The 15,354-nt window shown below is 45.2% G+C and overlaps 1 protein-coding gene across 3 annotated transcripts in view; it reads left to right on the top strand.

Annotated features, from left to right (window-relative positions):
* Window positions 1-15,354, top strand: part of FLT3 (fms related receptor tyrosine kinase 3) — an 84,994-nt gene that overhangs the window by 39,253 nt on the left and 30,387 nt on the right. For 2 of the 3 annotated variants that reach the window (XM_021065521.2, XM_005668293.4), the window contains exons 5-9: window positions 2,967-3,096; window positions 5,564-5,691; window positions 6,088-6,227; window positions 6,326-6,479; window positions 7,738-7,906. In XM_021065521.2, coding sequence (XP_020921180.1) covers window positions 2,967-3,096; window positions 5,564-5,691; window positions 6,088-6,227; window positions 6,326-6,479; window positions 7,738-7,906 — 721 coding nt within the window. Of the gene's footprint in view, window positions 1-1,918; window positions 3,097-5,563; window positions 5,692-6,087; window positions 6,228-6,325; window positions 6,480-7,737; window positions 7,907-15,354 lie in introns of all 3 variants that reach the window. The other variant, XM_084981308.1, reaches the window with a different exon arrangement.

Here is a 15,354-nt window from a genome sequence, read left to right as displayed (position 1 = left end):
TCTCATGAGGCTGGCCGTGGAGGGTTAGATTCCAAAGTCAGCCTGCAAGTCAACGATCAGGCAAAAATTGTCTTTGAAAAGTCCCTTAATGATTCCGCTACTCCAGGAAGAAAGTCCTAGAAGGTTAAGAGTCAAGCGGTACCTTTTGTTTCTCTTAGATGTTAGTCTTCTTCCCTGTCCCCTCCCCAGGCCCCGCCCCTGTGGGACAGCTAAGTCCTCAAGTTGGAAGAGAATAGGAAATTTCTTGCTCTCTTTTTCTTTTTTGGGCCAGTGTTTATGCTTGAGTTTGTAGAAAAGACGTGAGCCTCTGCCGTCTTTACTGCATGTGGGGCCACTTCGCTTCAGATTTACATTGTAAAAAGTCACAGCAGTCATTCAAGTAGATTGTAACTGTTTTTACCATGCGGCTGGGTGGTGGGATTCAAAAAAAAATCAGGTGGGGGAGGTTTGGCAACAGTCAAGTTGAAAAAGAGGAAAGGGTTTTTGAACCGCAAGTTCTGTATTAACCAGCAGCATGCCATGGTTACTAAAAAAGGAAATCTGAGCCTTGGCAGCCTTCATGAAGATGTCATGTCTCGGTTAAGGACATTAATGGATAATAATGGATAATACTAATGGGAAATTATTATTTTCAGTTCTGCATTTTTTTTCAGACAAAACAGAGCCACCAGAATGGTGAAGATCTTGGAATTCCTTAAGTCAGAAGGGGCTGAGGGAATCGAGAACGTTTGGCAGGGAGAAGGAAATCTTTTGAGGGGAGAAGATTGATTGCAGTGTAACGTAGAGGAAATTCCTCTTGCATGAGTCAGGAAACCTGGGCGAACTAGTTAAAGTATCTTCCATGGCAATGATCTCCCTCGACCTGAGTATCTGATTGTAAATATTTGAAAGATTTGCATGTGGAAGCAAAGCTTCACTTAAGAAACAAACAAGCAAATTTGCTCTAGACAGTAGAATTTGGTCCAATGGTCCGAAATTACAGGGAGACACAGTAAAAGCCGCCACAAAATGGGAAAAGATGTTTGCAATTCACATAGTCAACAAAGGATAAAGAGTCCCTGTGGGTAAAGAATGTCTATAAATCAATAAGAAAAAAAGAAAGAAAAAGGAACAAGAGACATGAGTAGGCATTTTGCTATCGTTAGTAAACATAGTAAATTAATAACTGAGAAATGCAAATTAAGACCACAATGAGATACCATTTTAAACGCACCAGGTTGTTGAAAACAAATTATCCTTTGTAAATTGCCAAGGGGAAGTGCTAATTTCATGTGAACCAGAAGTCGCCCTCCCGGGTATATTGTTAAAGAAACCTACACACCTGCCTGTGTAGAAATGCACGGACTGTTCATGGCACCGTTGTTGGTGATACAGAATACGGGAAATAACCCCCAATGTCCACTGCAAGAAAAGGGAAGAATAGATTGTGATATATTTACCAGTGGAACACAATGCGGTGGTAACAACATGAATCTAGCACAGCTACGTGTAAAACCACAGACGAATCTTAAACACACAAGGTTGGATGAAAAGCTGAAGTTGTGAAAGACTGCGTATTGGCTGATGCCGTGTGTGGAAGCTCAAATCAAACCAACCAACCAGTATATTGTCAAGGGCCACACATCTATGCGGTGAAAACGTTTTTAAAAGTACAAGAGTGATAAACACAAAATTCGGGGGAAAGGTAACCTAGGGTCTTGAGATGGGGAGAAGCACAAAGCTTGGTTCCAAAGTACTTATGACTATTCTGGTTATTAAGTGGAACATGGGTCTATGGGTGTTCATTTTCATTTATTTACTCATGTTTATTTATTTATTTATTTGTTTTGCTTTTTAGGGTCATACCTGAGGCACATGGAGGTTCCCAGGCTAGGGGTCTAACCGGAGCTGCAGCCGCCAGCCTACACCACAGCCACAGCAACGCCGGATCTGAGCTGAATCTGCAACCTGCACCACAGCACAGGGCAACAATGGATCCTAAACCCACTGAGCGAGGCCAGGAGTCAAACCCACATCCTCATAGATCCTAGTTGGGTTTTAATATCCATGATGCTGCACCACACCAGGAACTCCTATTTGTTTTTATTATTATGCTTCAAAATTTACTTTTCATATATTCTTTTGTATATATGTATAAAGTACTGTATATTATTTTAAACAGAATTTATTATAAGGAGGAAGATTGAAATTTAGCACAGGGAAACTTTAAAAAAAAATGATTTGGAAGTTCCCGTGTGGCGCAGTGGCGTAATGATCTGGTGTTGCCACAGCTGTGGCACAGGTTGCCACTGTGGCGCGTGTTCCATCCGTTGCCCAGGAACCTCCACTTGCTGCAGGGTGGCCAAGAACAACAACAAAAAAGATCGATTGAAAAATGGAAGGATCTGCTCTGCGAGGTCGTGAACTCCTTCCCTAAGGGCTCTAAGCGGAAGTAGCGTGTTTATCTGTTCAGCCCCGTGGGAAGCGGGGGTGGGGGGTGGGGGAGGGGCCAGGTGTGAGCGTCCGATGCCAAAAGGAGGCTAAACCAAGCCTCTGGATTCTCCCAGTTCTCACTCCATCCTATTATATTTCTGCCTAGTTCTAGATAAAATTATGGAAGGAAACTTGGGTCTTATGTTATATAGGTACGTGTTATAAAGCTTACGTTATTTCCACTTTTCTTTTTCCGATGCGTGTCAACATTTGTATTTTTACGTTGCCTCAGTCCACTGTCCTTTAGATGTCTTTAGATTCATGAAATACCTGAAGACATGAGCTGTCGTTTAAATGCTAAAGTTGGCATTTCAGCCAGAGTTGAATTTACTATATTGGTGAGCAGGGGATATGATATTAAATAACTGGAGTGGAGCAGAAGGCACTGCTCTGGTATAAAACTTTGCTTAACGATGTAGCATTCTTCTTTTGCGGAGGCTGCTAAGATGGTTATTTTTTAAATATTAAAATGTTAATACTTTGTGATGCTTTAGATACACTGCTTTACACACTAAGGAGACCCTACTTTAGAAAAATGGAAAACCAGGACGCCCTGGTCTGCATCTCTGAGGGCATTCCAGAGCCCACCGTGGAATGGGTGTTCTGCGATGCGCAGAGTGACAGGTATGGCCCTCGGTCTTTCTCTAGCACCGTTGACGCTGGACCCCATGTACCGTTTATCACCACGTTAACAGGAACCTGGGGCTTTTTAAAGAATGAGTCACATGGACTTTGCAGGAAGCGTGGTGGGATGTTTTCCGAGGAAGCCCTTGGAACTCCTCATCCGTCGCGTCACTGACCTGTAGGACCCTCCCTGGACATCATGAGTCATAAATTAAAGCTCTTTCAAGTTACAGGATTATTGACTCCCTGAGCAACTGGTTGGGGAAAAAGAAAGTTCCAGACGTTAGTGTCTAATTCCCTATAAGTAAGAAATCCCCTGGGACTTCCTGCTGTAGCGCAGTGGCTGAGGGATCCCGCTGTCTCTGTAGTGTTGCCAGTTGCATCCCCAGCCTGGCGCCGTGGCTGAAGGATCTGACGTTGTGGCAGCTGTAATGTAGGCTTGGATCTGATCTCTGGCCCCGGGAGCTCCATATGCTGCAGGGCATCCGAAAAAGAAAAAAATTTTTTTTACTAAACAAATCTTATTGCATAATGGACCTAAAGAGGAGAAAAGATTAAAAAAATCTTAATGGCCAACAAAATCAAACAAATCAAAAATCGAAATAAAATAAAATAAAAAATCAGGTTAATGAACGATATGAATGGGATCCCACGTTTTGTTTGTTGGTTTGTTTTGTTTTGTTTTTTTAGGGCCACACCCCCAGCACATGGACGTTTCCAGGCTAGGGGTCGAAGTGCACCTGCCGCTGCAGGCCTACGCCTCAGCCACAGTAGATCTGAGTCGTGTCTGCAACCTACACCACAGCTCACGGCAACGCCGGATCCTTAAGAAGGGATTGAATCCACATCTTCATGGATACTAGTCAGGTTCTTAACCCGATGAGCCACAGCAGGGACTCTGGGATCCCACATTTTAAAGGAAAAAGAAAAAGAGGTCACCTATGGTTATGTATGTAATGTGTACGTAGGGGAAAAAAGATTGGAAAGCCAAACACAGCAAAATAGTAGCAGTTGTTATCTCAGGGTGGTAAGAATATGGTAAAAAAGAATTCAAAATTCTTTTTGGGGTGGAGTTTTCTGGATTTTCCAAAACTTCTACAATGAACATAATTATTGTTGTCATAACTTTAAAAACCTCAAGGAATAATACATAAACAAAGAAAAGCATACACTTGACTAAAGTGATAAAGAGAAGAAAATGGAGTTCCTGGTGGCTCAGCCGATTAAGGTTCTGGCATTGTCACTGCTGTGGCTCAGGTTCGATCCCTGGCCCGGGAACTTGTGCATGCTGAGGGTGTGGCCAACAAAAGAGAAGAAGAGTGACTATACACAGATCCCAAAGGCCGTATCTGCTTTGGGAAAGGTGATGGGTAGGGAGGGGACAGGGGTGGCTGACAACCCCTCAGATGACGCTGCCCTCTCCTCCTTTAGCTTTGCAGACTGGGGACTTGTGCGGCTCTGGCCGCTCTTGCTTGCGCTGGTGGTCCTCTTCAGAGCTTCAGAGGAAAGTGATACCTACACCTTGCTAGGCTGTATTAAAACCTAGTCATGGAGTTCCCGTCGTGGCGCAGCAGAAACGAATCTGACTAGGATCCATGAGTTGTGGGTTCGATCCCCAGCCTCACTCAGTGGGTTAAGGATATGGCGTTGCCGTGAGCTGTGGTGTAGGTCACAGATGCAGCTCGGATCTGACATTGCTGTGGCTCTGGCATAGCTGTAGCTCCGATTGGACCCCTAGCCTGGGAACCTCCTCCATATGTCGTGGGTGCAGCCCTAAAAAGACAAAAAACAAAAAACAAAAACAAAAAAACAAACCCAACTTAGTTGTGCTTTTCCTTTTCTCCTTTTTCTCTTTTCTCCTCTTTTCCTCTCTTTTTTCAATCCTTCCCTCCTTCCCCTCTTTAAACAACCACCAAAAAAAGAGGTTACCAGACACAAAACCTTTGTGTTTATGTGATTTTCTTTTGTGTTCCTCTGATGAGTGGAGATGATGAGGAAATAACCAGTTCCCTCCTGCACTCTGGGCAGGCACCGTGGGGCTGGGTAGGTTTGCCTTTCAACGTGCTCCTGTCTCTGCTTTCTTACTCGTAAGGCTCTTAGACCCTGGAACATTTGCTTTGGTTCTTCTCCCGAACAGTCATTTGTAATTTTTTTTTTTTTTTGGTCTTTTTGCCATTTCTTGGGCCGCTCCCACGGCATATGGAGGTTCCCAGGCTAGGGATCCAATCGGAGCTGTAGCCCCCGGTCTACGCCAAAGCCACAGCAACTCGGGATCCCAGCCGTGTCTGCAACCTACACCACAGCTCACGGCAACACCGGATTCTTAACCCACTGAGCAAGGGCAGGGACCGAACCCGCAACCTCATGGTTCCTAGTCAGATTCGTTAACCACTGCGCCACGACGGGAACTCCTCATTTGTAATTTTAAAAGCTGCTTAGTCAACTGACACTTCTCGTTTCATTGCAGCTGTAAAGGAGAAAGTCCAGCTGTTGTTACGAAGGAGGAGAGCGTACTCCATGAGTTATTTGGGACTGACATAAGGTGCTGTGCAAGGAACGAGCTGGGCAGGGAGTGTACCAAGCTCTTCACTATAGGTACGACCATCAGGTCATGTCCATTTCCAGTGACTGTGCCTCAGAGATAATCTGGGACCAATCATCACGCCTTAGGTCATCATTCAATTAAAAAATTTCTAGGAGTTCCCTGGTGGCTCAGCAGGTTAAGGATCAGGCTCTGACATGCTGCGGGTGTGGCGAAAAAAATCCTGTGGTTCTTTCAGATCATTTCCAATGTAATATGGATTCTGTATGTGCTTATTGCTTCATAAGAGACTAGTTAATCTCTAAAAGATCCTTATTATTATTATTTTTTGAGATGCCTCATAACATTTGGGATGCCATTAAAGTCATTGTCGTGGAGAATGTTCAGGCTCTATTTTGTGATGAGGAAAAAATCACTTCTTTCTTCCCCGGGATGTTTTCATCTTCTAGATCTAAACCAAACTCCTCAGACCACACCGCCACAGTTATTTCTGAAAGTAGGGGAGCCCTTGTGGATAAGGTGCAAAGCTGTTCACGTAAACCACGGATTCGGGCTCAGCTGGGAATTAGAGAATAAAGCCCTGGAGGAGGTGAGACGACAAGTTTGCATCCTGAAAATGCAGAGAAAAATGCACCAAGAGTCCAGCTGGACATCATGCCATTCAAACTCTGTTTCGTTAAAACCTAGGGCAGCTGCTTTGAGATGAGTACCTATTCCACAAACAGAACTATGATACGGATTCTGTTTGCTTTTGTATCATCAGTGGGAAGAAACGACACTGGATATTACACTTGTTCCTCTTCAGAGCATCCCAGTAAATCAGCTTTGGTCACCATCCTAGGTAATGCGGGCTGCCCGCGTAATCGGTTCTCGTGTTTTTAGTTCTTTTAGTGTGGAACGCCAGGTACGTACAGCAAATTCTGCTTTCAAACATAGTGTTAGTGGCAGAGAGAGAGCTGAGAAAGAAACCGTATTAGGACAGCTTTGCAAGTATGAGCTGCCCCCTCCCTTCCTTTCCTGGTGAAACCGTGCCCGCTCGCATGCCACTGTCTGCATGCCCCACGTTGTGACGTGACCCTCTGTTTGTGGGTTTTTGTCCTCTGATAGACTGGACGTTTCCTAAGGACAGGACTGGTCACTTCTCTCCTTGTAGTCTCAGACCTGGCAGAGAGCCAGACACGAAACTGTCCCTGAGGAGTTCCCGCTGCGGCACAGTGGGTTAAGACTCCGACTGCAGTGGCTTGGGTGGCTGTGGAGGTGCAGGTTCGATCCCCACCCTGAAGTAGTGGGTTAAGGATCTGGCATTGCTGCAGCGGTGGCGAAAGTCGCAGCTGCGGCTCAGATTCAATCCCTGACCGGGGAACTTCCTATGCCTCAGGGGCAGACATAAAAATAGATTTTTTTTTAAGTGTCCCTGAATGAATACGTGTTCTAAGGACTACCTGAGAGGTCAGAGAGCAGTGACTGGGGGCTCAGGACGGGCACTTAGATGATAGGGCTTTGGGTGAGCTGTGTAGACCTGGAGGGTGACCACACTTTAAGTATAACGTCAGAGCAGGTGGCAGCCTTCAACCACCATGAAGATGCTAAGAAATGAAGACCTCATCTTAAGCTAATTAGGAGGCGTTCGTAAGGAAACCCCGTGCATATTGCTGGTGAGGCTGATCTTCACATGTGCCCGAGGTGGTTGTACGTGGGCCGTGTCACTGAGAGCCTTCTGGCTGAGGACAGGAGTTGTCTGTGAGCCAGGGATCGCCAGCCGTGCCCATCGCTGGCCAGGCTGGGGGAGCCCCACAAGCCCCTGAACTCTGCAAAATTGACAGGTTTCTTTATCCACTGCGTTGGGAAGAGAGTCAGTTACTTACATCCAGTTCTTAAGAGGAATCTTGACTCCAGGAGGTGATGAGCCCAGGCTTTAACTGGGAAGAGAAGTCCTGGGTTTCTTGTCAGACTCGGTCAGATCTGACTCGCAGCCTGCCCGCGTCCGAGTTTTCTTGCTTAAAACTGATGAATAAAAATGCATTTGTTGTCTCAGTATATTTCCTTATGCATCTCCTTTTCTAATGCATAAATGCATCTTTATTTTTTTTTTTTTACAGAAAAGGGATTTATAAATGCTTCCAAATCAAATGAGGATTATGAAATTGACCAGTATGAAGAGTTTTGCTTTTCTGTCAGGTTTAAAGCGTATCCACAAATCAGGTGCACGTGGACCTTCTCTCGCAAATCATTTCCTTGTGAGCAAAGGGGACTCGACGACGGGTACAGGTGAGCCAGCGCAGCCCACGAGCGGGAACGGCATTGTCATTCTTGGCACAGCCCTCTGGTTGCCTCGAGAAGAGCAGTTTTGGGTCCTAAGCTAATGTAGTCCTTTATTTTTATGTTTAATTTTTTTTACTTTTTAGGGCTGCACCCGGGGCACATGGAAGTTATCAGGCTCGGGGTCGAATCAGAGCTGCAGCTACCAGTCTACACCACAGCCACAGCCACTGAGCGAGGCCAGGGATCGAACCAACATTCCCGTGGATACGAGTCCAGTTCGTTACCACGGAGCCACAGTGGGAACGCCAAGGTAGTGTATTCGTACATTGACCTTGGAGCCGGGAAGGCAAACGGCAGATGTGAGGACACAGCAGCAGTTCTTTAATCCGTTCAGGTGGTGTAACCCGCTGCACGAAGAACGGAAAGGATCGTGTTAGTTTGAGTCTGGTTCCATGGCATCTTCTGAGTCACCGGATTGTTACTTCCTGCTGGAGGCGATGTGCTGTTTGGTACCAAGTCGCCCTTGGCGCATTTGCAGATGACTGAGGAAGTAAAACCCCTTGAAAACAGTATCTATAGGTGTGTTGATATAAATTTTCGAAAAGTAAATGCAAAAAAAGCCCAGTGATGGATACTGAAGGGAAACCTTATTTTCCAGGGATTTGTACAACCACACGCCAGGCTCTCTTATGGGAGAAATTCTTCCCTCTCTCTTTGGAAGACAAAAAAACAACTTTTTGAAAAAACAAATTAGAGTTTAGGGAATTCCCATCGTGGCTCAGTGGTTAACAAACCCAACTAGTAACCATGAGGTTGTGAGTTAGATCCCTGGCCTCACTCAGTGGGTTAAGAATGTGGCGTTGCCGTGAGCTGCGGTGTAGGTCACAGATGCGGCTCAGATCCTGTGTTGCTGTGTCCATGGCATAGGCTGGCAGCTGTAGCTCCGATTCGACCCCTAACCTGGGAACCTCCATGTGCTTCGGGGGTGGCCCTAAAAAGACAAAAGACAAAAAGAAAAAAAATTAGAACTTAGGAGTTCTCGTGTGGCTCAGCGGTAACAAATCTGACTAGTATCCATGAGGATGCAGGTTTGATCCCTGGCCTTGATCCATAGGTAAAGGATCCTGAGTTGCTGTGGCTGTGGTGTAGGCTGGAAGCTGCAGCTCCAATTTGACCCCTAGCTTGGGAAACTCCATATGCCGAGGGTGCAGCCCTAAAAAGACAAAAAAAAAAAAAAAAATAGAGTTTAGTTGATTGACAGTTGTGTTAGTTTCAGGTGTATAGCAAAGATGTATGTATTCTTTTTCAAATTCTTTTCCCTCATAGGTTATTACCAGATATTGAGTATAGTTCCCTGTGCTGTACAGTAGATCCTTGTGCTATTAGATTTATATATAGTAGTGTGTATATGTTAATCTCAAGCCATAATTTATCTTCCCCGTCCCCCAAAGACCCCCAACTCTTCCTTATATTTCCTGTGGCTGTGATAACCTCCTTATCTCTGAAAACTAATTCTATGCAAAGCTCCCTGGTAGCCTAGTGGTTAAGGACCCGGCATTTTCAGAGTTCCCGCTGTGGTGCAATGTGATCGGCAGCGTCTCTCGAGCACCAGGGCGCAGGTTCGATCCCCCACCCAGCACAGTGGGTTAAAGAATCCACCGCTGTGTCTTGGATCTGATCCCTGGCCTGGGAACTTGCCCATGCCAGGTGCAGCCAAAAATACCTAAATAATAAAAAAAAAAGAGTTGTAATACAGGGTTTGCATGGAACTATCTACCCTCTCTTGCGCAAATCTCCTAATGTCCGAAGCATTCATTTTTCAAGGACTTAAGAATGCAGCTTTTGGCCTGTGCGCCAAACTCCCCTAACCCAGGGTTTCTCAGCACCGTTGACACCATGGGCTGGCGAATTCCTTGTTCTGGGGGTCTCTCCTACATGTGGGGGCCAGGAGCACTACCACCCCCACTTGTGACAGCCAAAAAATATCTCCAGTTGTTGCTGGATGTCCCCTGGTGAGCAAAAATTGCCTGCAGTTGAGAAGCACTGCCTTGGAGGGGTCACCCCATTGTTCTGAGCCCTCATTCTGAATGATGGAACTTTTGAAAGTAGAAGGCAGAGGGCCAGCTTCCTCACTGGGTTGACTACCTATATTCCCCATGTCATTTCTAGCACTTTCCTGTCCTTGTATCGTGACTCCATGTCAGAGAAGTTCTTAGCACTACAAGATTCTATTTTGAACCTGATTCAAAAGAGGTAGAAGGAGTTCCCCTTGTGGCTCAGCGGGTTAGTGCTTGTGGGGACTCGGGTTCCATCCCTGGCCTCGCTCAGTGAGTTAAGGATCTGGCATTGCCTCAAGCTGTGGTGTAGGTCACAGATGCAGCTCAAACCCTATGTTGCAGTAGGCTGGTAGCTGCAGCTCCAATTCGACCCCTAGCCTAGGAACTTCCAACGCAGGTTCAGCTCTAAAAAAGAAGATAGGAGATCAGTTCAGTTTAGATCAGCTAATATTTCTTTAATATCTTCTTGATGGACTTGATGCTGCAAATGGCTGCAAGCACGAATAGGTGATGTCTCCTTCCCCTTGCCCCTCCCCCAGCCTCAAGTTAGACAGGGGCCACCTAGAGGTCATTGCTACTCGTGCTAGTGACATCTGGTACAATTCTTTTTTTTTTTTTTTTTTTCAATTACTCAATGGATTTATTACATTTATAGTTGTACAATAATCATCACAACCCAATTTTATAGCATTTCTGTCCCAAACACCCAGTGCATCCCCCCACCCTCCAACCTATCTCCTTTGGAATCCATAAGTTTTTCAAACTCTGTGAGTCAGTATCTGTTCTGCAAAGACATTCATTCTGTCCTTTTTTCAGATTCCACATGTAAGTGATAGCATTTGATGTGGGTGTCTCATTGTCTGACTGACTTCACTCAGCATGATAATTTCTAGGTCCATCCATGTTGCTACAAATGCCGTTATTTCCTTCCTTTTAATGGCTGAGTAATATTCCATTGTGTATATGTACCACATCTTCTGGATCCACTCCTCTGTCGATGGACATTTAGGTCATTTCCATGTCTTGGCTATTGTACATAGTGCTGCGATGAACACTGGAGTACATGTATCTTTTCGAGTCATGGTCTTCTCTGGATAAATGCCCAGGAGTGGGATTGCTGGATCAAATGGTAGTTCTATGTTTAGTTTTCTGAGGAATCTCCATACTGCTTTCCACAGTGGTTGCACCAATTTACAATCCCACCAACAGGGAATAGGGTTCCTTTTTCTCCACACCCTCTCCAGCACTTACTGTTTGTAGACGTTTTGATGACGGCCATTCTGGTTGGTGTAAGGTGGTACCTCGTCGTGGTTTTGATTTGCGTTTCTCTAATAATGAATGATGTTGCACATCTTTTCGTGTGTTTCTTGGCCATCTGTATGTCTTCTTTGGAGAACTGTCTGTTTAGATCTTCTGCCCATGTTTTGATGGGGTTATTTGTTTTTTTGGTATTGACTTGTAGGAGGTGTTTATAAATTTTGTAGATTAATCCCTTGCCAGTCGATTCATTTCAGCTTTGACAGACTCACTAATTAGAGGACCCATGTCTCTGGTAAATGGGTCTTGGGCCTCTTCCTGGGCCAGTTAAGTCTGATGTTATACCACGATCGCAACCTGCACCCCCGACTCCAAGCCGTTGCCTTATAAAGGCAGGTAAACGAATCAACAGGCCAGGTCCTGATTTTGACAGTGTCATGTTCTCATTCACAATTACCTGGAGATACAATTAGCCGCTTTGCGTGTCGAATCTCACCAGTGAGCTTTCAGTCTCCATCAGGAGTGGTACTGTCACTTCTTGGTACAAGGCCTCATTCAGTCAACGGGGGTTTAATCAATGCGTGACTTCATCATCACCCCTAGAAAGCAACTCAAAGTGCATAGCCGGGGCCAAAGATGAGTCTGTGGCACCTTCTTCGCATGGCAAGGACCACACACACAAAACCCACCACAACACCCAACACTCCGTGTTTATTTTTCTTAGAAAGTTCTTGAAGAACAACAATATTAACTGGTGATAGAGGAGTTCCCATCGTGGCACGATGGAAACAAATCTGACTAGGAACCATGAGGTTGCAGGTTGGATCCCTGACCTCGCTCCGTGGGTTAAGGATCTGGTGTTGCCGTGAACTCTGGTGTGGGTCGCAGATGCGGCTTGGTGTTGGCTTTGCTATGGCTGTGGTGTATGGCAGCTGTAGCTCTGATTAGACCCCTACCCTGGGAACCTCCATGTGCCATGGATACAGCCCTAAAAAAGCAAAAAAACAAACAAACAAACAAACAAAATTGGTGATAGTGACACACAGTGCCAAGGCAAGAAGGAGCCTCTTTCTTCATGAAAAAGATACTCAAAATCCTGAATAAAAGCTGAAGTCCCCAAAATTTGAACATAAGGACTCTTAAATGCCTTATGCTCTTATGAGGCTCTGTATTGAGGTCGGGGATATGGACTAACTTCGAATCTGAATTCTTTTCCCTCTTTTATTCTACAAACTTTCAAATGGACCAGTAAACTCCCAGCATAACACAGCAAGCATCCAATACCCACCAGCCTGATTCAATGATTCGGTCCAACTGGATTTTCATTATGAAGTACAGCATTTTCATCATGTGGCGAGAGATGACTTTATAAGCAAAGTGACCCGGGTGTTTCGATGTGACCGAAAGGCCTGTGTAATAACAGTCCGCCTGCAAAAGCTCTGGTGTGGTCGGCGCGTGTGCGCCAGAAATCTCGCAGCTTCCCCACCTTCGCAGCTTCGTTTCTCCAATTTACTTCCTCAAATACGACACCCGCCTTTACGAGGGCGGGGCTTTATGTGTTTGCGTCTTATGCAGTTAGAACCTTCCAGCAGTCCCCACAGCTTGGCCTTGGAAGAAGGTTCTAGAGTATTTGGTCTCTTCGTTTGCATAATTTCCTACCTCTGTAGACTGAATTCTAAACACATCTGCCTTAGCTTTTCCTGGTTTCATGGTTAAACAAACAAACAAACAAACAAAACCCCACATAACTTACTGAGATGTTAGAGTTAAGTCATTTTTTTCTGAACGGCTCTCCCTAGGTTTGCCAATCCCTGTGTATTTCCATTTTCCCTGGCACATCTAGCTTCCCAGCATTCCCAGTCTAAGTTCTGCCCACCGCAGACGGTCATGGGGTATTTACTGGCCCCAGGGGTGCAGTGGAGTCTGGGTTCTGGGTGGCAGCGAGCCGCTGTCCTTCTCAGGATGAGCAGACCCGGACCATCGAGGTCTCAAGTCAGTAGGTGACACGGGACCACAGGAGAGTGGTGGGAGGATTTTTGTTGTTTCTGAAGGAGATGAGTCCTGAGCGCATCCAGAAAGGAGGGAACCATGTGTGGCTGTAGTGAAATAGCGGGACCTCCAACCAATCCTGCCCCCTTGATTGGAGGGTGTTAACCACTTCATCTGAAGCCACATACTGAGAACAAAAGAAACTCTGAGCTCTCACTGTGTGCAGAATCCTTATAGGGATTCTGCACACAGTAAGAATAAAAGCTGAACTCCCCAAAATAATCCCGTTTTCTGAAATAGGGAAACAGACTTAGTTACTGGCCCCATCACTTAGGGCAAAGTCAGGACCTTTCAATCACTCTCTTATGCTGAAATTGTCTTTAAAGAAGAAAAGAAAAGAAAGAACCCCTGTAGTTCCACCTCCGGGAATTATATTTCAGACTGTGTGTTTGTAACCACCATGATAGAAGCATAAACGTATAGGTCTTTATAAAAACATGAAATTAATTGTACCCTTTGTCTCTCTCTCTCTCTCTCTCTGTCTCTTTTTTTTTTTTTTTTTTTTTTTTTTGCTTTCTGTTTAGCATCAAAGCCGCAGCATAAGGAAGTTCCCAGGCTAGAGATCTAACTGGAGCTATAGCTGCTGGCCTAGACCACGGCCGCAGCAACACCAGATCCTTAACCCACTGAGCGAGGCCACGGAGTGAACCCACATTCTCATGGATACTAGTCGGGTTCATTGCTGCTGAGCCACAACGGGAAATTTCTAATCGTGCCATTGGTAACCTGATTTTAACTTTAAAAATGTATCTTACAGAGTTCCCTTGTGGTCAGCAACGGATCCAGCGCTGTCACTGCTGTGGCTCTGGTTACTGCTGTGGCCTAGGTTCAGTCCCTGGCCTGGGAACTTCCACATGCTGCAGGAGTGGCCAAAAAATATATATTTTTATATAGTTCTAAATTATATATATGTATTATATATATCTTGCTATGTTAAAAAGTATATTCTTATTTACAATATTGTAATGGCTTGTGCAATTTACATCACTTAATTTTTTTATAAGGATTTTTAATTCTTGTTGATGGACATTTATATTTTTCTTTGCATCTTTATTTTAACGTGACTTTCTCACGTAACATATATGCCAGAGTGAAGCTTCTAAATGTCTTTTTTAATCAAAATGACTGCAGGACTTAGTAAGCCTCGTAGTCATGATAATTTAACCCATTGATCATGTTTATTATGTGTTAAGCATTAGTGTAAGCATTTTATACAAAACTGCTTTAATAAAAACTTAACAGAACGTTCTCCTCTAACAACCACGTAAAGTGGGTATTTTACTGCCTTGCATGTTATAGATGCAGACACTGAGGCCTAGAAAGGTTAAATGACTGGCTTAAGATCACACCACCAGGTGATGGCAGAGTTGGCTTTAAAGCCTAGGGTTTTTGTTTCTTTGTTTATTTTTTCCTTTTGCCCCCGCCCCCCCGCCTCTGTGGCATGCAGGATTTCCCAGGGCCAGGGATTGAACCTGTGCCACAGCGATGACACTAAAGGCATCAGTGACAACACTGGATCCTTAACCTGCTGAGCCACAAGGGAGCTCCAAAGCCTGTATCACTGGCCTCTTGACACCAGCTCATGTCAAAAGTGTGAGCTTCTCAGTCCTAGTGTATAAAAAAACAAAAATACAGGCATGCACTTCGGTTATTCAAAAGTAAGAGTGTACCGCCTTCTGAGATGTACCTTGCTTCGCCACTGAGTTTTTAATGGTTATATCTCCCCAGGCTTGGCTCCCTTGACATAAAATTACAATGAGCATGGTATTATGTGGGATGATATAAAGTCATTAGCTCCTCTCCTGCCCCGTGCCTGGCTATCTTTGTCTAACTCCAGACAGACATGTGCACAGATCAGGGTACCCCTGGCTGTGCCCGCATCCTGCCCCCTGCAGTCTGAGCGGACAGGACCTGCTGATGGGCGTGGGTCTCCCAGGGCCAGGTAAAGTCAGTCGCTCGGCCCTGCCAGCTCCTCATGCTCCGGTTGCTTTTTGAATCAAGCTTTATTGTGAAATTATACCCTGAGCCTCTGGACAGTCCTGCCCCATCTCAGCTCCTCCCCTCTGTACAGTAAATGGAAAATAAAAAGCA

This window comes from Sus scrofa, chromosome 11, assembly GCF_054392235.1.
Source record: "Sus scrofa isolate SSC_HxYL_T2T_F1_AM1 chromosome 11, Sscrofa_HxYL_maternal_Yorkshire_Landrace_v2.0, whole genome shotgun sequence".
In the NCBI taxonomy this organism is placed as follows: Eukaryota; Metazoa; Chordata; class Mammalia; order Artiodactyla; family Suidae; genus Sus; species Sus scrofa.
This window is presented reverse-complemented; position numbering and strand designations above follow the sequence as displayed.